Here is a 27995-nt window from a genome sequence, read left to right as displayed (position 1 = left end):
GACTCAGACCTGATCTCATTAACTTCCCTCCGTCTCATTTTAAACACATTGACATGAACAGTGGATCAGAACACAAACAGAACTGATCAGACTGGATCATCACCCGACTGGTGTGGTTCTGTAACTTTACTGTTCTGGACCACCTTCACGTCTCTCCTCCACCCTGAGCTCAACAACATCCGTCAGCTGCTTCCAGTGAAAACCTGATGAACCCACTGTTCACTACCGGCCCAGCACCAACTGACACACACATTTAGAGACCACACACAACTAAAAGATGACTCACATCAGCTTAATAAGGTGATATTACTGTATATATATATCAGTGTTGTGTCTCTGACGCCACAGACACTACGAGTCACCCAATCAAAAGATGTTGTAGCGTGGGATCATGGGAGTTGTTGTCTTCATTCTTAAACAACCACTGCTGATAAAAAGCCCATCAGACGTGACTCAGTCAGAGCTGTTCATGCACACTGTAGTTTTGCAGTTTTATCCACATCACGTTAGGTCTCATTTGTCGATTTCCTTCCTCTCCGACTCAAATTAACGCACCACTGCTTGAATAAAATGATGGATTTCTTTAAGTATTGCTTTGCACTCTGCCAAACATCATTTCAGGATTCAAACGAACACCTAAAAAGACTTGAAACGTCTCTCTCTCTCAGACTGAGTGTTCCTCTCTGCTTACTCTGGCTCTGTACTTTAGCCTCACTTAATAATTTAGCTGATAAGATTAATGTGTTTTTAGTTTAAATAAATTAGAGCTGCACAGTTAAATTAAATATTATCGAACAAGAAGAAGATGCAGTTTTTTGCTAAAGGTAAAATGAGGCAAAGTTTTGTGTTCATGTTCGTCTACCACCGTCAGCAGCTTTGTGAGTCTGACCTCGTCCATTTGCTCATGAGCAGGGAGTCAAACCGTCATCCACACACGGAGGATGGTTTGCGTATTACAGGTTTAACAGTCTGCCGTCTTTGAGCTGTGTCATCCCTGAAAACAGTCAGCTCAGCTCCATGATGTCACCTTTCGTTTGTCCTTCTTCCCACAGGCCACCACAGCTGAGGGGAATGGACGGGTGTCGGCTTACACATCTCATTGATCGTGAGCAGCTAGCTTAGCGGTCACAGTTGAGTCAGCTAACGGTCTGGATCTCATCACTCATCCGAGGATGCGGTTCTTCAAAAACAGAGGCCGAGGCTTTAAAAGTGAGAGCCTGACATAAATGATCCACTGTCCTGTTTTATGTTCATGTTTTATTGTCCTTTAATGAGCACAGAGGCCACTTTCACCTGCCCTCAGCCGCTGCACCTCTGATGGGCCTGACGTCGGAGTCAGGTCCGTCCAAACAAACCCGAAAATCAATATGTAGGGACCTTTAAGTTTCTTCAGCCGTAAATCTTCTGTGAGCTGACGGCAGTCTGACCGGCAGCACACTCAAGTCTCTGCACATAAGTCATTGTTGTTCATCGTTATTTGGACTCCTGCGTATGATAACCAGGAGCCACCTACAATTTCACAGCATCTCATCAGTGTTGCTTCACTATAATCCTCCTTAAAGACGCTATCAGAACAATGTGTTAATACATTTGGATTTTAACTTTGTCCCCTAACATCATAAAGTACATGTGTGAGACAATCAAACAGTCCAGAGATCACTACTGTCGACTTTAACTGAGCATAGACTTCTGTAGGAGCCATTTTGTTCCATTAAAGAACTACAAGGCGTCACAGTTCATGTTAGTTTCTTTTAATAATGAACATGTATTTTAATTACACTGGATCACAATGACGTGCACTCTGCTTATCATTCGCTCGTTCACCCTGCTGCACCTCAGATGAAGCTAACTGGAGAAGTGAGTGATGAACAGTCGTGTTGTTGATTTTATGGAAGAGAGGTCAAAGTTCATCCCAACAGTGACTGTGAAAACTGCTTCAGCTGCTTTGTGCACACTACACTTTAAACAGACAGAAAAATGGACTACAATATTTAAATCTACACAACTCAAGTCAAACATCTGGGAGAGCTTAGTGCGCCATTAAGACTCTTAATGTCCATTCAATAAATAATGTATTGTTAGAGATGGAGTTCATTTTAATGGTCTGTGTTTCGATGGGTCTGATTAAATAAAGTCTTCTTCTCCTCCGTCTGCAGGACGTCTGCTCAGACAGGATTAACAGCCTCTCATTCAGTTTTACAGTAAAAGGAGTCTGTAGCATTAAATACGACCACTTCTTTTCTGTTTCCCCCTCCGTTATTCATTCATTTATTTTTGTCTCTGTTTCTTGTTTTCCTCTCTTGGTCGACCCTGTTGTTGCTCCTAAAGTTAGTTTTTTCTCTTTTCTCATTTGTCTGGGCTGGTTGAAGTCTGTGCTCCTCCCAGCCTGCACTGATATTAGAGGAGCGTACAAAGTGCAGCAACTTCACTGCTCGACTTCAGTTCAGTTTCAGTCGGCATGCTGTGAAATATGTCAAAGAGCAGGACTGTCACACACAAACCAGCAATAACAATGTAACGGAAGCTACTTAGCTAGCTAGTTAGCTACTTGAGACTTCGGCAGACTAGTAGCGATCGTTTTATGCTGGTTATAAAGAGAAGGACGACAAACACTCTCTCTCTATCCCAACAAGAATCGGGACACCCAGCCCCTCGACGTGGACATGGACCTCCTGGTCTCAGTGTTTGAATCAGTCCTCCAAAGACAAGCGGGTCTGAAAACTGATCGCAAACACAACATCAAGCTTCTTCTACCTGAAGACTCTCGGAGGAGCCAGAAAACTTCTAGAAATTCTGTCTTCTGGAGTGTTTTGATTATTAAAAAGATGCAGACGAACTAAAAAGAAGCTGTAATCCCACTGATGATGTTTATCTCTTAAGAAGTTACAGAGATGATTGAGTCATCGCTGCAGCAGCCATCTGCTCTGAACTGCTGTCAACGGTTCTCACAGGCATCACACACACACACACACACACACACACACACACACACACACACACACACACACACACACACACACACGTTGAGATATACAACATGTCTCCATCAGTCTGAGATCTCGCTGTGTGTTCAGCCTCATGAGTTTTGGCAGCGTTGTGTTTTATAACATTTCTGCGTCAGTGTGATGATGTAACTTGATCTGTCGGCTGTTTGAATCGAGAGACGACAGACGTTCAGTCTGGAGTTTTTCTTTCTATCGACTCAGTCAACACATGCAGGAGGCTTGGGAAGTGATGGAAAACACAACGTAACAGGATTACGTTATTAGGATACAAAGAAGAGGAAACTGTTCTGTTATAGTTAGAAAAAATAGATGTAATTAGATTATAGATCTTATATTTTTTCAGCAGATACAGATTATTAGTAAACAAGGACACCAATAGCTGATCATTGGAACAGATAAATTACAGTTCCACTGAATGCATTTGATAACTTTAGTTACTAGTTACTTTGTAGATTGAGATTACTCAGATTTGATATTATATCATTATATTTTATATATTACTTGTGACGTGTAACCAATCAGATAGTGTTGTGGGTGGGACATAGAGAGACACACACACACGGGTATTAAAGTGTCTTCACACACACACACACACACAGTATAGGTGGGTTATACAGTAGAGCCGGCTCTAACGCAGCGTGCAGCATCCAGCCTGCAGCGAGGCAGCAGACACTGAGCGTGTCGCCCGTCTACTGAAGGAAATAGGTTGTACACACTTTACAGTGTCACGCAAGCCTAGAAGACCTCACAGTGGTGACTGTACGTGTGTGTGTGTGTGTGTGTGTGTGTGTGTGTGTGTGTGTGTGTGTGTGTGAGTGTGTGTGTGAGTGAGTCAGACACAGAGAGAGAGGGACATCTGTGTGTGTGAGTGTGTGTGTGTGTGTGTGTGTGTGTGTGTGTTACACAGGCAGTGGCTGTGTGTGAATGTGTGCAGTCACATGAGCATGAATGAAGCGTCTTCATTCACACGAGACGAGTGTGGAGCGTTTGGCCGAGACACTGAACAGGTCACAGTTTCATCTACAGGCAGCTTCAAGGTTCAGACACAAGACGAAGCTGTGACGAGACGATCTGAGCTCCACGTCCGTCCTCCCTCCGAGTGTCCAGACCATTAAATCTTTAAGCTAAAATGTGTAAAATGTGTGTTTGTTTAACCGATCAACAGTTTTGATGAAATCATTTCAACCGTGCTGCCAGTGCGACATGTTTCTTTTCAAACAGTCTGGTAAATTTACCTCTTCTGCATCTTCTTTAGCTGCTTCAGGACCAAAACTCTGACATCCTCCTGCTTCCACAGTCAGGAAGGACAAAGTCAGAAACTCTCATAGCTTCCAGCTGTAAACTTTGACCTAACTGCCCACTTCTGAGCTGCTGTCATGGGCTGGACGTGGTGGAGGAACAGACAGGCTAACAAACACGGAGACTCTGAACTGGCAGCCCAAAGATGGAGGGCAGTTTGAGGACAGGAAATACAGGACGGAGGTGGCTACATCTACATCTTCATTTCGCAGTAGTAAGCAGTTTCTTTAGCAACAAAGAATAACCAGTAAGCAGAGATCTTCTGCTTCACTCGACATCTCCAACCCAGCTCTGCAGAAAGTTGCATTGTGGGAAGTCTGACTTCTCGGATAAAGACTGTTTATATAAAGGCTGTCAGTGGGCGCAGACTCCCAGGCCTCCTTCCTCTATCTGTGTGCACTGTTTTCAAAGCCACCATCGCTACGTGAAACCTAACCTGTTCGCCAACGACGCGAACGTCAACAAGCTAGCAGCTGTTTCCTTCTCTTTTGTGGGGATTTAGACATTTTAATGCCGGAGCTCGCCTCCCGACGTGCAAACCAATTTCGCCACCCAAGACCTTTGTGATTGGTGGAAAGACCAAGTCCAAACAAGCCAGAGCATTTTCCCCTCACATCAGAATGAGACTCGTCGCAGTCACACCCGTCTCCAGCGCTGACACAGTGGAGATAACGACACAACATTGTGTGTAATGCTGGCGCCGAGGAAGAACATGGGATAAAGACCATCTCTGCTTCTGCTGCGTCAGTCCTGATCCTGTTCTGAGTCTCACAATCAGATAAATCAGTGAAACACTCTCCAGAGCCTGGCAGCGTTTTACTATTTAGTAATCCTGTAACACCCGATATATGACAGAGTGAAGGAGATGAGGTTACCTTGAGAGAGAGAGGGTTTTAAAAATGTTAAGGAGCGGCTCGATCTCGCAGTGGGAAAGAAATGAGGCGAGCGTTAATCTCCAGAGAAGCGTCTGACAGTGATGACACACATGAACACACCAACACCACATAAACGACATATAAACACTTACAGAGGCACTCGTGGACAGACATTGGAACACACACACACACACACACACACTCTACAGCCATTACTGCCAGATAGGCCGGGCATAATCAGGTCAATGGAAACGTCCATCAGTCCATCAACTGGAATTAGATAGGAAGAGGGAGGGAGGGTGAGGAGAAGGCGTGATGGGGTCAGAGGAGAGAGAGAGAGGGATAAGAGTAAAGATGGAGTGGTGAGAGTGGGAGTGAAGTTACCCATGACGTGAAGGATGAAGTACCCGGTGATAAAACATTTAAATGGGAGGTTTATAATTTATGATAATTGATGTTAATTCTGACCCTGTCTCGTTCACGCTCTCCTTAACACGCACGGCACCGCAGTACGTCCAACTGTTGCCACAGGGGAGATATAACGTACAGGACGCCGACTGTGGTGGACAGAAAGAGTCCTGATGCTGCCGATCACTTCTACTGGACAGTAACGCTCACTCACAAACCATCTTCGTCTGGAAAATGGAAGAAAATACTTTGATATCTGACACATCTGGCTCGTATAACTCCACTGTTAATTAGCCTACAGCCAGGTGATCTTATCTTATTGATTGTGTCACTTTGGCGCAATCAATTAGTGAAGGAGAAGACAGCTGATCCAATCATTGACCCAGTAACCACCATATCACCAGACTCCCTTCAGAAATTGCACAATTTTCAGACTTGTTGCGTGAGGAGAAGCTTCAAACATTTTGTGAAACGACTTTGTTTCTTTCCGTGTAAAAAGCGTCAGTGAGTTGTGGCGCTGCTGTATCAGCCTGTCGCACAAATGAGATAATAGAAGTTAACCAACATATCTGGATCACAGCTGCAGTCCACTGAGCAGAAAGCTTCACTTTATCGACTGTAAAGTCAGCTTTTACCATTAACCTCGATGGTGCCGTGAAGCGATCTGACCCATAGATTGTGAAACCAGGAGGCCCCAGAGCAGCACACTGACCTCTGGCTCGCTCCTGGTCCCCCCTCACCCCCAACCACTCTGTGAGGCCCATTACCAGCCCATTATAGTAATTCAATGGGATGCTGTCGGCATGGCAGCACAGACACACACACCCGTCCACACACACACACACACACACACACCCTCTCCACATGTAGATTTAGACATGCACGTACAAAACATAGTATTTAAATGAACACAGGTGAACATGGACTAAAGCCAACATGCAACAATATATATGTAGCAATCAAACATATCACATCCACACACAAAGTGCAACATCTGAGTCCAGACAAAATCTATAAACATGATCAAATACTTCTCTACACACACACACACACACACACACACACACACACACACACGAAAACAAAAAAAACTAAAAGACGTCAACAAACATTGATAAATAGAAATAAACATTAATAACAGTTATAAAAGATAGATTCATACTGAAAGCTACAGAACTGACGAGTTAACCGTTTACATTCGCCCGTAAAAAACTCTAAAACCAAAAAACCTTAAAAATGAAGAAAAGTAAAAAGCAGCGCTGAATGTTTCACCCTGAAATCAAAGCCAATATTTATCTTCTGTTCTGCTCATGCAAACACTCAAATCTGCTGCTGTTTCATTTGATTTCATCAGCGACGTCTCCCAGGTCCAATTCTGTGTTTGTTACTGCCGAACACACACACACACACACACACACACACACACACACACACACACACACACACAAGCTTAAACACACATGCAAATGCTCAGTCACTCACACATCTATGCCTGCACGCTTGCTTTTCCCGTGCGTGTACACACACATATGCAAACACGCACACACACAAAGCGAGGCACGGACTCAGCCTCACAAAAGCCGCGGTCAGGCAGCGTTCGACACTGATGTGACTGGCTGAGCAGGCGGCGGGGTGGATAAGCTGTAATAGGTTAGAGGGGGACCTGTGAAGAGCTCATCGCCTCGGAGGTTTGCAGCGCTACAGTGTCGTCATGCTCTCACAGGAGGAGACGCTCTTCATACAAAATCTCATTCACACCAACAGGATGTCAGAATAATCGCTTATCTGAAGCACCTTTTGGGCCGAGCTACAGTATTACACTGGATACGAATCTCTTCAGTTCTGCCCACAGCCAGAGACAGACACATTTATATTCTTACAAAACTGGAACCTTGTTTGAATCGTACTGGAAAAGGCAGGTAGACCTTTAATACCATGAATGAGGTTCATATGGGACTTATGATGAAGCTGTATATTACTATCATACTATCATACTATTAGAAATAGACAAAAAAAAAAAACGTGCACCCCAAACTTAATTATTTTTTCAGTATCTGTTGCATTAGTGATTTAAATGTTGCCGTCACAGTCGGAACCAGAACCAGACAACGCTGCACGTTTGAACAGATAAGAGACGATGACTAAAATGACATCACTGAGGCCGGGACATTCTGACTTTAACCAGCATCGTGAACATAGTGTTCACATCCTGCCTTTATAATACACGTGTTACTGGACGATACCGATAGATGGGAACTTAGCTCGTCTTTAATACTTTCCACCATCGCTGTCCATGCTGACCCTGTCACGTCTCCATACTGGCCTTACGCTGCCCCTTTCACTTATGTGTGTTTTGAATCCTGTGTACGCATTTCATTAATTTCTGAGGACGTGCACGACCGACGCTCCAAACGGACGCAGGACACGTGAGGCAGCAGTCATGCATACACGTGCATATCTCCGACCTTAGATCCCAATTCTGTAAAGTGGAAGATAAAACACACGTTTGGTTACTAAAAAAGGCTTTAAGCATTTGAAGGTCAAATTTTTTGTTATTAAGCTGACGTGTAAACTGTCACGTGGCCGCCACATGATCAGTTTTGCCAACCGGAAGCTGATGTGTGTTTGTCAGCCTTGCAACCACTTTTAAAAGTTGGTGCTGAACCCTGTATGAAGAAAAACAAGCCGGCACAGTAGAAGACCGATCGTTCAGGATAAGAGACTTCATGGGAGAAAAACAAAAACAAAAAAAGGGTCTCAAATCACTTGCATCAAATCAAATCACTTCAGCCCTGACAAAACGTTAATAAAATTTGATCTACGATAAGACAAACGAGAGCGAACCCTCCATCTCGCATGAGTGATTGAAAGGAAAACGACTTTATTCTAAGAATTGATGATAATTGAAATTGACGTGAAACTCAACCTCAATCTGATAACGACTGAATAAACGTGCAGATGAGAAATCTGAGCTTGATGGATGGAGCGGAGGAACGATGCCACGTCTATAAATAGCATTTCTTAGTGAAATATTCATTAGACTAAGTGAGAGATGGATGGATGGAAGGGAGGGAGGGAGAAACACAGGAGGGGAAAAAGGCGAGTGAGAGGTTTACAGGCATAGAAAAATACAGAAAGGAGGTAAGGACTCAGAGGGACAGATATGGGAGGGAGAGTGAAAACAAGGCTAAGAAACGAGGGGAAGCAGACAGATAATTGGGCCATGGCGTCTGCCCCCCAGCCTGCTGTGTCACCCACCATTTGTCTCCTCTCCCGTGCCGAGCGAGGGCGCGAGGCTCGGGGCAGAGCAGTCAACAAATGTCAGAAACACACAAACAAACAAAAATCTTCCCTCTGCAACACACCAATAAATACAAACATGGAATAAATGAGGAGGCGTTAAACTTCCTTCACCCCGGTGCCTGAATAAGTAATTGTTTTTTTCACCTTGGGGTCCGGGCTCATTAAAACGGAGCCCTGGCTTTGTGTGCTGAGACGCTGTCAGGCATGAGTCACTGCAGAGAAAGCCCGGGAACACATGGTGGGCAGCGAGCAGAACTGAGACCTACAGTAGGTGTTGGGTCATGGATCATCGGTCCCAAAGGAACGTTTCATGAATTCAATTAAAAAGTAAAGTGGGATTTGTCTTGACATTCAGAAAATGTTTGTTTTCTTCTAAACTTGGCGGTTAATGATTGCTTTTTTAAATGTAATTATTTAATCTGGGTCTTAGACTTTGGATTTCATTACATCACGATATGTCTTGAAATGTTTCATTTTCCTGGTGTTAAAGGCTCCATTACAGTAAAGTGATGACGTTTTCTGAACCTACCAGACTGTTCTTACACTAACCCGAACCCCTAACCCTCTCATGGTGCAAATATCTGGTCAAATCATTGTTATTTATACAGCCCAGAATCACATCGCCTCACTGGGCTTTACAATCTGTACAGTGAACAACATCCTCCGTCCTTAGACCCTCGACCCCAGCGAGGAAAATCTCCCCAGAGAAAAAACATTATAGCAGGAAGTGTTGACAGAATATCTGAAACAAGTTGATTCTATAAAATAAAGTACAATATTGTTGTGGTATCCATGTCGAGGTATTTGGTCAAAAATATCACGATATTTGATTTTGTTGCCCATTCCTCTCATATATGAGGTGATTTAGAGGAGATTTCAAAGTATCAGCATATACAGTATACTGTGTACGGGGGCCTAAACATGTCACAATTAGGGAAGGGCAAATAAAATATTCTATCATAGATCATAATAAAAAAATACTGACGTACAGTCCTGTGCTGGTTTCCTTTTTATTTTAAATTGCCTGAGCCTGTCGTCATGGCTGAAGGCTCGGCCCGCGTATTGTTTCCCCACAAAGACAAATTAAATCAGATGAGTTTAATTTCAAGGATTTCAAACTAAAGTAGGCCTGGTCCTTACATGGACTCAACATGGACTAAATTCCTGCTCACTTTTAATGTCAGATAGCAGGTAGCTGGCGTTTTTGCTAGCGAGCCACAATAACATGAACTCCTGTTTGCAAGCTGTTTGAATGGGAGTTAATGAGGGGAGCTGGCAGTGCGATGTAGCGTCCTGAGCCAGCAGGGTGACAGTTTGGAGGAGACGACTACATGAAACTTTCTCAAGAGCGATTCCTGAGGGGGGACACCAAACAGCTCTGATGGACTTCTGTCTCAAGCTGTGGTCAATAAATGTGAGCGAAGGAATTTTGTTGACTTTGTGATGATCAGACTCTGGACCAGCTGCAGGACTGCAGATCTAATCACTACAGAGACAGACAGGCTGGCATCGCATTTCAGGAAACTATGGTGCTCAGGAGACGTCTAGAACAGCTGACGACTCCTTTCTATTCTGATCACGGGGAAAGAAAGAGAGGGAGGTGAAGGAGAGCCGGACTGAGACAGTGGACGGTCAGAAAGAAAGAGGAGACAGAGATATGATGAGAGACTGAGAATAATAAAAATAATAGGGATGTGAAACGTGTAATAACTTGTCTTTCAGTTCTTTCCTCTGAAAGCTGCTCAGTGACGCATGAAGCCGAAACACTCGACCTCCAGCCGGGGTTCTTCCACACAACTTCAACATCGTGCGGCCCGTAGAGCGTGTGCACTAGGGACGTCCGCCGACCGAGCCGGCTAACTTCCTGTTTAGCACCCGGCTAACTTCAATAAGGCTAAAATAATTTAATCGTGCAGCTCTTCTAGACTTTCCAAATGTTACTAGACCGAATGATGACAGTGAAACGAGTCATGTCTCGGGGTTGTGACGTCGTTTTCTTTCACCATGTGAGCTCACGGGAAAAAGTCTATTTGGGCCGCAGGCCATCACGTGACGCTGTAGTTACACGGGTCGGCCACTACGAAAAATAGCCTTCAAAGCCCGACCCGCCTCCTGGGGGCTTGTTTTGCCCTCGTTTCTCATCCGACAATGACCACAAGATTGTGCCAAGTATTAAACCACCCCATCCTGCTGTCAACGCTTCGAATATTCACAGGAAATTCTGCCCAAAACAGAAACCTGCCACTGGGCACAACAACTTGTGTGTGCTGTGTGTCAGAGGTTCACCTGTGGAGTCGTGGTTGTGTTTTAAAGTGTAACGTCTTCAGTTGTGCAGGTTAAAGTGAGCGAGAGGCGTCGATCAGACATCGATTTGGGATGTTTGTGATCCTCTCCTCTCCTCCGGAGGACAAGTTGGACCGTTGTTATGGCGATAGTGAAACCAGTCTTACCAGGGAGTCTGCGGAAACCGGGCGTAACCATAACGACGACGGAAATCTCCTCGAGAATGCTGCTGAGACACACGCGCACACACGCACGCACGCACACACACACACACACACACACACACACACACTGGCTGACTGCCAGCTGGAGATGCAGCCCACATGCAAACCAGGACTCAACACACTGAAAGAAAACAGAAAGTTTTCCCTGAGACACGAACCACAAGTTAAAACCTCGTCATCTTTATTCTCTTTAAACTTCCACTTTCTTTAAATCACTCTGTTGTTCAAAGGATGATCCATCGTCTCGACTACAACTCACTTCCCCAGAACCAGAACAAAACTCAACGACTACAAGCACCGTCAACAAAAACAAACTTGCTTGTGGCTGCAGATTTTTTAAGAATGGTGGCTCAAATAAAATGCTGCGAGTAATCGACCAATCAGAAGTGTTCAGCGCTACAAGCCCCACCCCCAGTACAGTGCCTGTACTTTTGGACAGTACCACCCTCCGAGCGGGGATCTTTAGGGGGTGAAGTAACACAGATGACCTCCAAACAGTAAATACACATTTCTGGCAGGTCAATACCACTGTTGAAATAAAACAAAAACAACTGTTGCTTATAAAGTATTTTGTTTTTGTGGTGAATCTGTGACAAACAGGAATATTTTCATGATTCACAACATGTGAGCATCTTCATACATAATATACAGACAGAGCTGATGTTCCCACTCTGTGATGGTAGTTCAGATGGAGGTCATTACATCTCTAACAGGCACAGAAGGTGGAGGAGTAGAGGTGGAGACGCATCAGTAGTGGAAGCATGACAGTAACAGACATTTACAGTATTTGTGTCAGAACAGAATAGTGAAGTTGATGCCTGAAACACTGACATGATGCTGACACACAACAACACATAAAACAAGGTTACAAACAGCTCAGTAAGTAGAAAACTGCAGAGAAAACAATCCAGGAGTCACATAGAAACGCAAATAATAGATCAAATACAGGAACACACACACACACACACACACACACACACACACACACACACACACTACAAGAGCCTGCATGTATGAGTGCAGACTACTAGAATCAATGAGATGATTTGTGATATATCTGATACTTGTAAATAATGTAGTTCTTATCATGAGGAAAATCAATTAATGTCATGCACGGCTGAGGGGCAGTGAGCTCCTGTTGCTCTGCACACAATCCATCTCGAGAGGTTTCCTTCCCTCCTCGTTCAATATTCAGCTTAACCTCCCACTGCAGGGCTGCCTGAGGGTTCATTGCAGTTTGGGTCCCGGTTATGGATCTAATGCATGACGCACTGTTCGTGGTGCACCATCACTGAATGAGCGTAGGGGCATGAAAACACACGACACACATGCCCAGTGCAGCGTAGACCGGCTCGCTGCTGCTCGTGATGAACTTCCCGCCTACATTTGAAAACCACACAGTCTCTCCATCGTGACTTACTGTCGGCTTCACCAGAGGAGAGACGGAGCACAGAGGAGGCGAGGATGGAGGAGGGAATCCTCTCCACCTAAATCTGCGCCTGGCCGGGTGTGTTTCAGCACCACGGACAGCAGCCAGCAGCTCTCCGGCTTCATCGTACGTTTAATCTTCGGGCATCCTCACATCGCGTGCTCACAAATACAACTTGATGGAAAAGAGTGTAAGCCACCCTCCCCTCGCTGGAGAGGAATAGTCAGACGGCAGGTCAGATCCCATCAGGGTTTACCAAAACTACATACATCAGAACGAGTGTAGCAGCCGTTAAATGCAGCTACTCCTAGTTTCCTACTGTCAGTACACATCGATCTGTTGGAGGATGGAAGAATGTCAGTGTCTCTCCAGCAAGTTATTTTTATGGTGAACCATAATGTGTGTCCATTAAGTAAGTACAACTTTTCCTGGATGAATAATTGATATTGAGATCTCTGTTGTTGCGTGTGGTCCGGGCATGTTTGCATACATGTGCTGTGACTGCAGCCCTCCTGCTCTGCCCACGGCGAAAGATGCCAACACAGAGAATAAAAGATGAAGCAGCTCAGCGAGGCGTGGCTAACCTGAGCGTTCATGTTAATGCCCCATTATAGCTGGTAAATGTGCCAGAAGAAACTCCAGGGCTCTGTTGAGCCCTGCTGGGCTCTTTATTCCATTTTCTGATAATTTCCACAAACAAGATAATTTTTTAATATGAAGTTTCCCCTCAATGATGGACCAATTAATGAACTGCTTATGTGCAGAATTATAAAACATGCATTAATGACTCACTGGCGCGCCTTTTATAAAAGCGTTACCCGCTATATAGACTAAAAAGTCAATGCTGATAATTAGTGTGAAACTAGTGCACGAGGCTGCCGGCTGGAGTGCAGTTTAGCTGTTAGCAATTATGTGCTAAGAACAACACGCTTAATTCAAATGAAGTGTCCTCAGTTGTCTCAGTTTTAATGTTGCCTGAGTTTGTTGGAGTCTTACTCGCGCACACACACACAAACACACACACACACACATTAATAAACACAGTGTACTGCAGTAATGCCACACCGGGTCTGTTGGGGGCTGTGGTGATGACTTCACCCTCTGTTCAGTGGAGTAATCCTCAGCTGGAAACACAACATCACATTACCAGCTCAGCTCTCTCACCCTGTTTATTTCACGCCGTCCTGTCTCTCTCTCTCTTTCTTCACTCTGCTGTCTCTCTGCCTCATGATGTGTTCACTACCAGTATAAAGAATTAAAGAAAAAAAAGGATTTTCCACCAATGAAATCTTTGTTTCAGCTGGTCCAGGTCAAAGTGGGAGAAAACCCGATCAGTCAACTGTCTCACAGCATCTAACACTGTGTGACAAACATCACAACAACCACCTGAACCAAGTCCCAGACAACATGTGGCCTGAGATCTCCCAGCAGCTGGGAAACAATGGAGGCGATGTAGCTGACCGCTTGCTAACGTTAAATGTTAAATAGCATCAGGTCAAGAGGGAACATACTGGGCCTCAGTCATGAACCACACATCTGACGGTGAAGTTTATTTATTAACGTTTATTAACGGGACGGTGACCAAAGTGGAACACGGCGCCGCAGATGATTCACACCGGACCTGGTGTGCATAGTTTAGGATCCAGCTTTTAGAAAGACTTGGATACACTGACCACTTATAGTTTATTAGTATATCACAACACTGTAAACATTATAATAACCAACATTACTAATGGTAAATATATAATTAAATAAACTTCAACCTGATATATGAACTATTTCACTGGTGACAATCAATGAAATGCTTTAAACCATTTATTCATTAATTGTAAAGGTTTATAAACAAACATGAGATTTACAGATGAACCAAAAAAGTAATTAAAACCTCAGTTTCAACTTTTAAATAAACAAATGCTTGATAAATAATCTATAAAGCACTTCATTACTATTAACTAAAGTTTATTAAATGTACTGTTTATTAATGATGGTTATCAAGTGTTACCTATAGACCATATTTATGAAGTGTCTCCTGGTACTACCACCTTATACGGTCCAAACTTCCTTACTTACATCAATAAGCAGTGATTAGGAGGTCATTGAGGGGTTGTTGTTGTTGTAGTGTTTGTAGAGTGTGCTCGTACACAATAAGATGCTTTAGAAGGACCAACAACTGGCTGACGTGCTATTAGCATGCATGCTAATAAGCTGCTGGTTTAACATGTTCCCCAGTGTGAACATTATGATATAATCGTACTCGCTTTCTGTCCGTCACTGCTGACACACATGTAAATGCAGCAGCATCACAGTGACCTAAATGCTTCGACCACAGGCAGGTCTCATACGTGGCATTAACGCTACAGTAACGTAACTGTAGCACACCGACTGTCAGCGGTTCCCACTGACCTGCTTAGATTGTAGTGTCGAGGGAAACATGCTGGATCTCTGCCCAATTAGATGTGTTCCCCCTCTGAGAATAGCTTTTATTTTACAGAGGCTGTATGATTAAAGCTGTAAATCTGGGTCAGTAAACACTCGCAGGAATGTTAAGTTGCTAAACGCCTCACTGTGATCGTTCCACGTCTTCAAAGCTCAAATCCAGATGGCTCATAGGGAGAGCGAGCAGGTCGGGCTCAGTGTCCTGGTCAAAGATGAACAAACTGTTGGACATAAAAACCGACTCAGAGTGCACAGCAGATTAGAGCTGTATGGACACATCAGGTCCTGAAAGTCATACTCAGACAGATCCTAATGGACCAAAGGAACCAGGCAGGTGAGCTTCATGTCATCCTGCATCATCATCAAACTCCAGTGACTGACAGAAGGGTGTGCAGCACTTTAATGCTTCGGATGTGTTTACTTATGCTCTTTGGTGTCACGAGGAGATAATGAAGAAATAACGGATTAAAAGCATTATTATTATTATTATTATTATTATTATTATTATTATTAGACGAGTAATGACTGAAAGGCAGAGACGGCACAGAGGAGGGGGAGGTTTGTGTGATTAGTCACACACTTTTTCACGGTCTAAATGCAGCTCAGTCTCCAGGATGTGATGTTAGCAGCTAACGTTCTGCAAACCACAGATTCCTCCGAGGTTGACGTTCGGACCAAACGTGGCCTATAACTTTCACACTGCGTGCTTATTAGTGGACCTTCACATCAGGAGGCGGAGGGGGTGGTGGTGACATTTTTACAAGCCACAGGGCTGCGAAACATGCGACCACAGTTCCCGTCTGTGGTGAAACGTTCCAGATGTTTTTGTGGCGAACAGAAACAGCATCTCAAGCCAAAACACGATGTTTTCCTGACCAAGCGGTATTCATGCCTAAACCTTAGCAGAGCAGAAGCACGGCGTTGTGACGAGAGTCCACAGTCTGCAGATGGAGTTATTAGTAGTTTAGCTCTTGATATCGTGTTAAAATCACACATCTGTTGTCATAAATCCTGTGGCTGCGTCGTTTGATTTCACACCCTGAATCAGACCCAGTCCACACGTTCTCTGTGAACTTGGCCTGCTTGTTTTCTTCTTCAGTGTGATTGCTGTGTTCACGTTTGCCCGAACAAACTGATCTTTGGAGGGGAAACGCTCCCGGTTTTAAAACAAGCCAGGTGTGAATACCATGTCAGTGTATTAGCCCGGTTACAAGCAGTGTTCTCGCTCCTCTTCATTAATGCTGTGATAGGTTTGAGCCCCCTATAAAGTCTACACAGGATAAGTGGTTTAGAAAATGGACGGACCGGTCAAGTTGAATTCAAAGTGTACAGAGAGGCTCTCTACCTTAGAGCTGGATGACACATTTTAATGACTGTAATTTGATTTTAATGGCTGTAATCCAGCACAGAGGCTGTTTCTGTGAGCAGGATTGCCTGTTTCCAACGTCACACCAGAGAATCACTGTACAATACAACACAAACCTCTAAAAAAAAAAAAGGACTAAATTAGCAAAGAGACTGTGTGATGTGTGCTTGTTAGCTCGTCGCTTTGAGATGTGATTAAAAGGCCAACATTGCACCCTGAGGACGGGGAGACGGAGAGAAGGAGTGATCGGCCGCGAGCGAAAGCAATCAGCTTGATTTGCTGTCAGTTTCCACAGGCGGTGTGGATATTTCAGCGGGTAGGACTCTTCTCGCCTTAATCATTCGCCAGTGGGAGAGTCGCAGGGGAAGAGGGAGGGAAGGAAACTCCTCGGAGACACGCTGCTAGCATGTATAGCTTTAGGCAGAAACACTAAAATAAGTCTCTGCTGTCTTTGAGGGGAAAAAGGGCACAAAAACAAACGATCACACGTGTCAGGGCGTTTTGGCTCGTAGCTTTTGCTTTTATAGAGCTGCATAACAGCTTAAAGGCAACTCCTTTATCTCACAGTCATTTAATGGCTGTTAAGCTGGAGTGAGCACAGACAATGACTGAATTATAATACAGATGTAGTGAAGAGGAGACTCACCAACATTCATCTGCTTCATTCACATTTTAGTCACGTAGACTCCTTAATAGTTACATCTTATGGAAAAGCATCAGATTTCTGCTGAAGTGCATGAAGATTTTGACTTTGGGGGAAATTAGTTATTGATTTTGTGAAAGAAGAAATAATATTTGTTTATCTTGTAATTCTGTTATTTGCAAATAAAGTATTGAGAAGCACATGTACACAGACATTTTATGGCCCTCTGAGTGTGGACAGAGCCTGGCCTAACGAACGCTGTGCAGACGAGGCCATTAAAGTGCGTTTGAAGACGTCTGGCAGGTCGCTCCATCATCTGGGAGGAGGCCTGATCAAAAGGCGACGCACAGCTTCTCCTACTGGATCTCTCCGAACACGAGTGCACAGCGGTGACGGATGAGCACGAGCAGCGGCAGCACAATGAAAAGCCGGTGGAGGAGAAATAGGTCAGGAGGAATAAAGTGCAAACAGACGAGGAACAAAAACAACAGAGGAAGAAAACAAAAAGTTGCACGTTTGACAGAAGAAGGACATCTTCAACACACTTGTCACTTCGTGTGTGTGTGTGTGTGTGTGTGTGTGTGTGTGTGTGTGTGTGCGTCAGTTTCTCCACTGACCTGACGAACATCAAGTGTTATGTAAACCCTGCCGTGTGTGTGTTTCAGTTGTTATCTGGAGACTGTGTGTGTTAAAAAGCACTTCACAAATGTGATGACTGGGCAGCAAAATCAAAAATCACAAAATGTTGGACTATTCTGAACATATTATACTGTAGGGATGATGTTTGGTACTTTTTGCTTAATAATCATCAGTAATTGGGATATTATGACAAGTCTGAGGTGATATGCAGTCTCATTTAATAACATAATGTCACACACACACGCACACACCGCTAACTGGCTTTGCTAGCTGGCCGTCTGTGCAGTCAGAGCGTGGTACGGGAACATTTCCTCCAGAAAGACAACAAAGTCAAGATGAAGACGCTGCTAGCCGGGGGGAGAAAGTGTGTTACAGTGAGTGGATGTGAGTTTAGCACTTCCCGCTGTCGTTCATTAAAAGTATTAAATATTATGAAATATTGCTGCGTATGAGCTGCTGCTTTTCGCTTTGACAACAAATCCTCCGCCGTCGTCTTGTCGCTCAACTCTGCTGACGTTCATGACGTTCGTTAGGTGAAACGTGACTCCTGCTACTTTATGCACTGGAGCTGCAGAGTTTGTCAATGTAACATCTGTTGTCTGATTAAGTATTAATAAGAAAATGATGTGATTGGTGTGTGCCACCGCAGCATGCCTAATGTGTGCTGGTCCTGATGTGCTGCCAATACGAAATCAAGAGCTACTGTGACTAAACGCACCGAAACACTCTGAGAAGAGCAAAGACGAGCTAAAAGTCCAGCTGTTAGCAGTTAGCTCTGCTCTGGACGGCTCCAAATCCACATCACAACTTCCTGTCACTTCATCGATGCTGCCTGGGAGATGTAGTCCAGTGTGCTCCCAGTTTAGAGCCTCTCCTTCAGGCGCCGGTCTGACAACATCTCCGAGTCAATAAAGCTCCTCCTGTATTTCACATCATGTTGAGTTTCTGCTTTAAAATAAACCGGAGAGATTCAGAGATAACAGACATCTCTAGTCTGAAGGCCTGAAAAACCTGTTTTGATGACATCTGGTAGAAGTGTGGTGATGTTGGCTGAAGTCAGACGGGCCGGGGCAGATTTCAGCTCACTTGTAGTTTCAATGTTTTTTCTCTTTGCATAACAAATTTAACTGAAACAGATTCACTGTCCACCCTCAGCAGGTGCATGTCATGGGCTGTCTGTTGAACTGTCCATCTGTCTCACACTGCGCCTGTCTGTCTGTCCGTCTGTCTGCGTGTGTGTGTGTGTATCCGTGTTATCTGTGAGTGTGAGAACTGAGTGCTGTGCTGTGCAGCCCTGGGGGAGGTGAAGCTGCATTCAGGAGCCTCTATGGGCGCCACAAAGCTGCATTCATGCCACTGAATAGCTGTTTTCTACAACCAGGCACTAGTCATCCCAACTCCATTGGACCGCCTCTATGAGTTACCACTCTCCCTGCCTTGGTATGCAAAGCCTTATCCAGCAAAAACACAAATGGTGGGATTAACAAAAAGACACAAAACACACTTACATGAAAACACTGAAGGGAGACGTGACTCTCATGTTTCAAAGGACGAGCTCAGTTCTCATCCCGTTAACAAGGGTTTAAGGACTTCCTGTTTCCTCTCGTTGTACCTGCTCAGCCGTCACTCCACGTTCACATGTCACAGATCATTTACTGTCAAGACAAAGTGCTTTTTTCAAACAGCAGATATTTGCATATTAAAACAATATCACACATTCATCGTGTTTGATGAAAAACAGAAGCTGTGGTGATAAAATATTTAGCTCTGTCAGTGCGCTCGCTTTAAACCTGCTTTACTTTCCCACAATGCCTTCTGATAAGCCCTGGAGAACAGACAGGGACCACAGGCAGCGTGGCGGCAGCTTTCCCTGAAGGATAAGTTTGTTAATATATCTTGAACATGACGGCGTCTCTATGATTACAGCCGTGCTCCTTCTGGGGACGTCATTATGTGGCTGCCACCTGTTTCAGAGTGGATTTCTCCTCTGCAGTGTGACGAATCATCGTGCAGACTGAAGGCTTTAAACGCATCAGGCTTCATGTTCAACACTTACACTGTTCAAAGCGATGTGGTCTACAAAGAGCAATATTTATAGTTGCCTTCCCACACTGCAGCACTGTCAGACTGTGGTGGTGGTGTCCTGGTATCATGGCTGCCAGCGTGCACTGTGAAGCTCTGTCAGCTGTGATGTAATTCTGATATTTGATGTTAAAAGGCTGCTCGCAGAGTAAATCAAGAGGCCTCAGCGTGCAGCCACAGCTGGAGTCTAATGAAAGTATCAAGCAGCAGAAAAGAAGAAAAAAAAACACAGCTTCTCATTCAAATTCAGGTAATGTCTCTTTCCAATTAACAGAGTGCCGGAGTCATGACTCCACACATTGACTTCCTGTCAGCAGAGTCCCTGCTCACTCCCACGGCGAACACCGGCGCACGCTTTGGCCTGATCGGTCACTCGGAGAGGCCCGGGCAGCTGTCAGTCGATAGCGCTGACTATTCAGGGGGAGGGAGGACCGGCACCTCGTGTTAAATCCTTATGCTAATTCTGTTGGACTGTGCAAGTTTCACACCGAGCCTCCAATGCACAGGAAGTACGCTCAGCATCCACCTCACTAGATAACAAGGTTCAATACTGCAGCGGATCTGTCACCGTCCACCAGAGAACAACTCACACACACAACATTCAAACAAACAAAGAATAAATAAACTTTAAATGAAGCTAAACTATGTTTATTGTTGCATATATTGACAGGTTGGTTGACATTATCAGCTGATCACAGAGATATCAGTCGATCTGTTGCCCGATATGTTTGGAAACCCTCTTTATCGAGATCACAGTGCAGAATAAGATGCTTGAGGCATTTAAATCCCCAGTGCAGTTTACTGTGTCAGTGTGCTGAAGTTAATTTAAAGAATAAAGTTTATTGTTTAACTGTAAAATATTCAGCCTCTGTTACAGTGTTCAGTGACCACATCTGAGGGCTCAGTGCCAAAAACATGAGCATGTTCGTCAATATATCAATATCAAATAACTTGACTTCTTATTTTCGGTATCAGTCGGGCTCCATCATAAACATACGTGAGAATAATATTAGAAACACATTTTAATATACTGCAGTCCAGTTCAACACCACTGTGAGTCCAGTAATACACATTTAATTGAAGTAAAACCTTTTATTCAAACATTTTGACACCAAGATTTTAATTTCTACTGCAAATACATATCAGCTCTGATTAATTACTTATAATCAGTATCAGCCCTGGAAAAAACCACATCGGTCGACTTCGACTGATCGTCTTCGGATCAGTCAGACCAGAATGATCCACATTAAATACACTTTCTTCATCCATGTCAGTATGAACGTCTCCACAATCAGCGACATTCATTAAGTCAGAGCAATGTTATCTTACATGACAATGACACAGTCTGGTATACGAGCTTTAAACCTGGGAGAAGCCAAAGTACAGAAACAGAGAACCTGAGGTGAGGTAGTGACTGTGGCAGGGACGAGCACAAGAAGGTTGTTTTGATGACTGAACCTTCATTAAAATACATCCCAGAACAAACATCTAGACAAACATCTACAAACGAGGATAGAAAAGCACAGAGGTGAAACAGAAGACTGTCAGCAGAGCTACGACAACAAGCTGCAAGTGTTCAGACAGGATGCAGGAGGGAGGGAGAGGCTGCTGAACCACCAACCCTCATCTAAAAGCATTCACTCTCAATACACTGCAGTACAACACCGGCTGATAAATCACTGCTGCCCTGCTGGAGTCACCTGCACCGTCCAGTGACACATCGACCTGATGCGTACGGTGTAAGAGTACTACAACTACAACTAATCAAGTGATGGTTGCAGCTGTAGTCAACTGCTGTTCCTTCCCATCATCACATCCATTTCACTTCTCCAGCTGTCAAACACACCCGGTGGTACCGAGCTGACCCGGCCACCTCAGTCTGCACCTCTTACATTTACAGAGGACGGCCTGATGTCGGAGTCCAAAATACTGATGCCACAGCACTGAGGTCAGGTACCATCTTAAACATCTTCACACAGTCAGATTACATGTTGACCAAACAGATGATACTGACTGATGTGACAGAAGGTCCCAGTCTCCTGCTATAAAGTCCATACAGAGTCCAACAGAACCAGAAGCATCCCTTCAGATTCCATCACAGCTGCCCACAGTGAAGCCTTCAGGGTCCAGAAGCAGCAGATTGAATCTCGTGTACTGACTGTAATGTTGTGACAGCATACATTAAATAGACCAGGCCACACACACACACACACACACACACACACACACACACACACACACACATCACATCGACTCACCAACTCCGATCTTCTCGTCCTCCGTCGGTGTCCACATCATGTCCCGGTGAACAAACAGCAAAATCCCCGAGAAAGTAAAAAATCACTCGGTGCGTCGCTTCATGGAGATCCGACAGAGGAGTCAGCAGAGCGGGCAGAGGCAGAGAGGAGGACCGGAGAGGCAGAGGAGGAGGACCGGAGAGGCAGAGGAGGAGGACCGGAGAGCAAAAGTTTACTTCAGCTGCTGAGAGGAATAATCACTGTTCAGGTGTGGACGCTGAACCCGCTGCAGCTGTTTCTCCCGAGGAGCAGATTATATAATGACGGGGATCATGTCAGGTTTGGAGTGACGCATGGCGCGCTGTGTTTGTCCATCTCCTCCTGCAGATATGCGCTGAAATGCTCCTGCAGAACAACAGTGGAGATGTGAGGAGGCTTCACAGCACCAGGGCTGTGATATCTGTGCAGTAGCAGGCGGTCAGGGCAGGACGAATCCCTGCACGGCAGCGGTGCCAGAAGACCACAGGTCCGGTTCGATGACGAGCTGTCAGACTGTGAGGATGTTGAGTCAGACCATCACCGCGTCCGCGTCAAGTTGAGCCCGGCCGTGCGTCGCCCTGCAGGGATCTCCTCAGTCAGAGCCGCATCTCTCAGCGCTCCAGCTCCACTCCGCCTCATCCAACACGTACATGCATTCCTCAGCCGGGCCGACGTTAGCGCGCTGCGGCTGCACAACTTGTTGTGGAAAGACGAGGAGACATGAGAGTCCGGTCGGTTCTGTGTCCGGTGACGGTATGAACGGACCGGGAGAGAGAGAGAGAGAGAGACACAGAGAGAGAGAGTCGTGCGCAGCAGCAGGAGGCTACATCAGTTTAAGAGGATCAGGCGAATGAAAAGCCCTCAGATAGAGAGGGAGGTGTGCGTGTGTGTGTGTGTGTGTGTGTGTGTGTCCGCTGCGCCACCCGATCGTTAAAGGTTATCATTGGTGGCATGACGCGCGTGCAAAATTGGCACATAGTGGTTCATCTTGGACGCGTGCACACATGAGTGACGCAGGAAACACACACACACACACACACACACACACACACACACACACACCAGTGTTGGTTGTAACAAAAAGTAACGCGTTACAGTAATGCATTTCTTTCCATGGAGTAATATATCACGTTACAAATAATAATTCAGTGCTACGTTACTACAGTTCTGTGACGTAACGCGTTACAATCCGCGTTACCGACCGAAGTGAAGCGTTTGTTGTTTGTTTCTGTAAGAATCCATGTTAACAGAACCGAGCCTGCAGGTTCCGACTGAACACGATGAAGACTCGCGGTTCAGCTTCCTGAGTCTCAGCATGTGTTCATGGTTCTGGAGTCAGTAAGTTACAGTAAGTTACAGTAAGTTACAGTACGTTACAGTACAGGAGCTGCAGGTCTGCTGTGTTTCTCATGACTGAGGCTGAACATCATGTATCCAGATAACAGACTGCTCCTGTCCGCTCACTCAGTCACTGAACAGGCTGCTTAACGCCGCTATACAGGTTGTTTGGACGTGTTTTTGAAGTAACTAAAAAGTAGTGTAATCAGTAATCTATTACTCTACGCAGCCAGTAATGTTGTAGTGTAATACATTACTTTAAAATGAAGGTAACTAGTAATATGTAAAGTAACACTGGTCACCATGACACCACAGTGACATCATCTGTGTGTGTGTGTGTGTGTGTGTGTGTGTGTGTGTGCGTGCATGTACGTGCGCGCGTGTGTGCACGAGCATGTGGACATTCCTCAAAGAGCAGCAGGGGACTCGGGCCTGTGTGTTGTGTGTGTATTGTGCCACCGTGTGTTTATTGTGGGGAGACACAGTGTGTAGTGGTTTATTATTATCACTGACAGCTTAACTAGTTCATAGTGTTACCATGGTGACGTGACTGTAAAAACACTGTGTAGATGAAGCAGAGACAGTGATGAAGTGTTCAGATCAGAGTTAAAGTAAATATACTGAAAATCATAAAGTATGTAAGTATAATCAAGAAATGTACTTAAAGTATTAAAAGTACTGGATGCAGTAACTGTAATATACTTTATTATTAGATGATTCTGACTGATGCATTCATGTAAAAGTATATGTACTTATATTTTATTTATTTATACTGTAACAATGAGACTGACGAGCTAACAAGCTAACCTTCTCAACTAGCATCAGCCAGAAGTTTACTAGCGCGCTAGCTAACTGAGCATTAACCAGGGTTGCCAAGTCTGCTGATTATAAGCACCTTTGGGCTTGTTTTCTGTAAAGTCACTTACAAATGTTGATGTTTTCAGCTTCTTTGCTTCCGTGTCTCCTGTCTAATAAAGACAAACTACAGTACACAACAGAAACAGGCGACATTCACAGTAACACAGGGCGATTAATGGACTTTTCTTTAGCTGTTAGCTACAGTAGCTAACTTAACAACGCCAGGCATGAAGTGTATAAATAATGCAGAGTAAATAAAATACGCTCATCCTCACTGATTAACTCGAAATTCTTCTTTACTCTGTGAAATCAGATTTATTTATTATTTAGATTAGATTAGATTAAATTGCTTTATTTGTACCCGCAGGTAAATTTGGCTCGCAGTGAGAGACATTCATACAAAAAACAATACAATAAATAAGAAACAGTAAAAATACCTACACAGTTCGTCATTATACCCATCATCATTCTGTGCTGCCTCATAAAGTGCATGTGAAGTGGCTGACCTCAAAGTGCACAGCACAGGTGCATAAGTGGCACACAACAACAAATCATCATCATCATCATCATCATCATCAACATCAACAACAACAACAACATAGTCATCAACAACAACATATAGTAATCAACATCATCATCATCATCATCGACATCACCACCACACCTCAACCATCATCAGGATATCAACTCTTATTAAGATGTGTGATGGCTGCAGGGACAAACCAGCCCTGTGCCTTTTAGTTCTGGTTTAGGTACAGTGCACCTGCGGCCAGGTGGGAGGAGCCGGAAATCACTGCACAGGGGGTGAGACCTGTCCCCTGAGATGGAACCAGTGAGCCGCTGCAGCTGTCTGATGTACTGGGCTTCTGGGCTTGTCTGAGTCTCACCGATGGTCCTGCCAGCCCATCTGACGACCTGGCTCAATGAGTTCCTGCTCTTGAAAGACAGGTTGCCAAACCATGCCACCATACAAACAGAAAGGACAGACTCAATAAAAGCACAGTAGAACAGCTTCATCAATGATCCGTCAACATGGAGGTGAGACAGTGTCCTTAAACAGAAAAGACGCTGGTGTCCCTTCTCACACACAGCTTCACAATTTTCATCAAAGGTGAGTTTAGTGTCTGTGATTGTACCCAGATACTTGTAAGATGTTACATCTGTGCAGATCACGCTGAGGCTAACATTAGCAGAGAGTTAGCAACTCTGAACCTCAACAAGGAGGATTTCCCTGACAGCTGCTAACAGTCGACAGATAATGAAGTGTGTGTACGCTGTGAGCTCAGGATGTAACATGCAGAGAACATCCTGTCTCCATTAATCATAAAGAAATACAGTGAAACACTTCAGACATGATAAAATGTGAAAACCCTCGTCTGTAAAACTGCTGTCACAAGATGTCTTCCGTCTCTAGCAGCCCTGTGGTGCTTCAGTCAACATCATGAGCATATTTAATCATATCTGTGTTGACAAGATAATAAGTGGGCAGATCTTTGGGATCAACAGGTCTTATTCATGAGATAAAAATAAATAATTGTGTGTATGTAGCACATTTCATGTTACTCAGACACTTTACATCATCACATTTTAAAATGAACAAGAAACTAAGAACAAGTGGAATTATGAGATAAAAAGACACAAATGAAAAAAAAGATAAAAAAACGTATCTGATCATTTTGATTTTTTTAAATCTCATTTATTGGATTTGTACATTTGTGACAAACTGAAGGATGAAGTGCTGGTAAAGGTGAGTTTACAGGTGTGAGGATGAAGCTGCGTATGTGACAAAAGTCGTATAAAGTCTTTTGTGAAGCTGCATGTGATCTGATAAACTGCCTCCGGTCGTGTCAAAGGTAGGCGACGTGTTTTAGAAATAAAAAAGGACTCTCTGGTTCTGCTGCAACGATTTCACTCATCTGTTTTCAAACTGTCTGTGAGACCAACAGTGTTACAGGTGCGTCATGTCACACCTGAAGACTCATAATCAAAACATGGAGTCACATTTTAAGGGGAAATGTCCCTTTAAGTATTTCTAAGTTATACGAATGTTTTTAAGTTATAGTTAGTGAATTTATTTCATCTTTAACTGAAGTCTGACATTTCACTTTTAACATGTTTCTGGTGAGGCTGCATGAGAAAATACGTCATTACACAGTTATCATCACCTCTTTGTGCATTTATATCATTTTCAATCAAAGAAATTATCTGCGACGGGAGAATTACATGGAAATAAGACAGCAGCCTAATTATAATACCCTTATACACTTTAATACAGTGTGGGTTTGTTTCACAACAACACTGACCTCTAGTGGCTGATTCAAGTAACCACACAACAAAAACCAGTTCAGTTCATTCACAGAAGTTTCTTATATGATGCTTTGTTATCTGCTAATGAGACAGACTACATTTACCAAAATGTGCCCATAGAACTGGAGTAATAAAGTAATAAAGTAAAATCAATTAAGACAAAACTGTGATAGTGAAGCTGTAATGAAACTCATAACTATCATGAGAAAAGGCAAGAGTTACAAGAGAGAACGGTCTTTTATTATTAAAGTAGAACTTATGAACTCAAGTATATACTGATAGTCTCATTAACCATTCACAACCAGTAAAGCAGATTTATAGACGATACAATCTATTGTACAAGTGTCGATTCTGTGGCTCTGAAGAGCTGCTGCAGGAGGAAATACTGAGCGTTTCACTGAGCTCGACTTCAGGTTGTAAATGTCCGACACAAACGTCAGGTACACACGTCCGTTCACTCACAACACAGAGAACAAATCTGTGGTGTGAAGTTCTCATCCCGCAGCAGCGATGTCGACTGGTTCAACACCAGAACAACCAGTAACAAAACAAAAAAACACTCCACGCAGCCACGGGACAAAATCCAGGTCGTTCGCAGCTTTGTGAAATCTGTTGCCGATTGTTGGACGCAGCGTGAAGTTGGTCTGAAAGTTTCCAACAAATGTCTTTCACAAACACAAACACACACGAGCTCCCAGAGTCAGAACCTGTTGAGTACTGGCTGCGATGTTAACCCGTAATGATGACACCCACTGAGGGTCAAAGGTCGACTGTTGGGCGATGAGGTAAGCACACTGTGAAGTGAAAAATGTGGAAAAATACAAAATCTCACTTTCCCACCTTGTGTTTGAAACCTTGTAGCAGCCGATAATGAAACGATATTCAACAACACGCTCGTGTTAATTGATGTTTATTCCATTTAATAATGAACTAATTAAATTAAATTGAACGATCGTTGCATAATGTGATATAATTCATTACAGACACATGGTTTACTGTATTTGTATCCTGTTTAAAGAGACATTCACGCTCGCCAACATCATCAGCTGCTACAAACATCCAACCAACAGCCATTAATCCTCCTGTCCGGACTGCTGGCCTGCTGACTGACTGAGAGCTCTGAAGGTTTTCTGTCCGTATCCAAACTTTTTAAAGGAACGATTCACCCACAGATCTCCTCCCTCCATGCTGATACAACCGAAGTAGCTGGAGACTTGATTTAAA

The 27995-nt window shown here is 44.1% G+C and overlaps 1 protein-coding gene across 5 annotated transcripts in view; it reads right to left on the bottom strand.

Annotated features, from left to right (window-relative positions):
* LOC311255343 (dedicator of cytokinesis protein 3-like) overlaps positions 1 to 22440 on the bottom strand; it is a 190590-nt gene extending 168150 nt beyond the window's left edge. For all 5 annotated transcript variants that reach the window (XM_084349745.1, XM_084349746.1, XM_084349747.1 and 2 more), the window contains exon 1: positions 22251 to 22440. In XM_084349745.1, the coding sequence (XP_084205871.1) occupies positions 22251 to 22290 (40 nt within the window). In that variant the 5' untranslated portion in view covers positions 22291 to 22440. The remainder of the gene's footprint in view (positions 1 to 22250) is intronic.
* Positions 22441 to 27995: the final 5555 nt, after the last annotated feature.

The sequence above is a fragment of the Pagrus pagrus genome (genome assembly GCF_965226575.1).
Source record: "Pagrus pagrus genome assembly, chromosome: 3".
Lineage (NCBI taxonomy): Eukaryota > Metazoa > Chordata > Actinopteri > Spariformes > Sparidae > Pagrus > Pagrus pagrus.
Note: the sequence above shows the minus strand (reverse complement) of the source record. Positions and strands in the feature narration are given on the sequence as shown.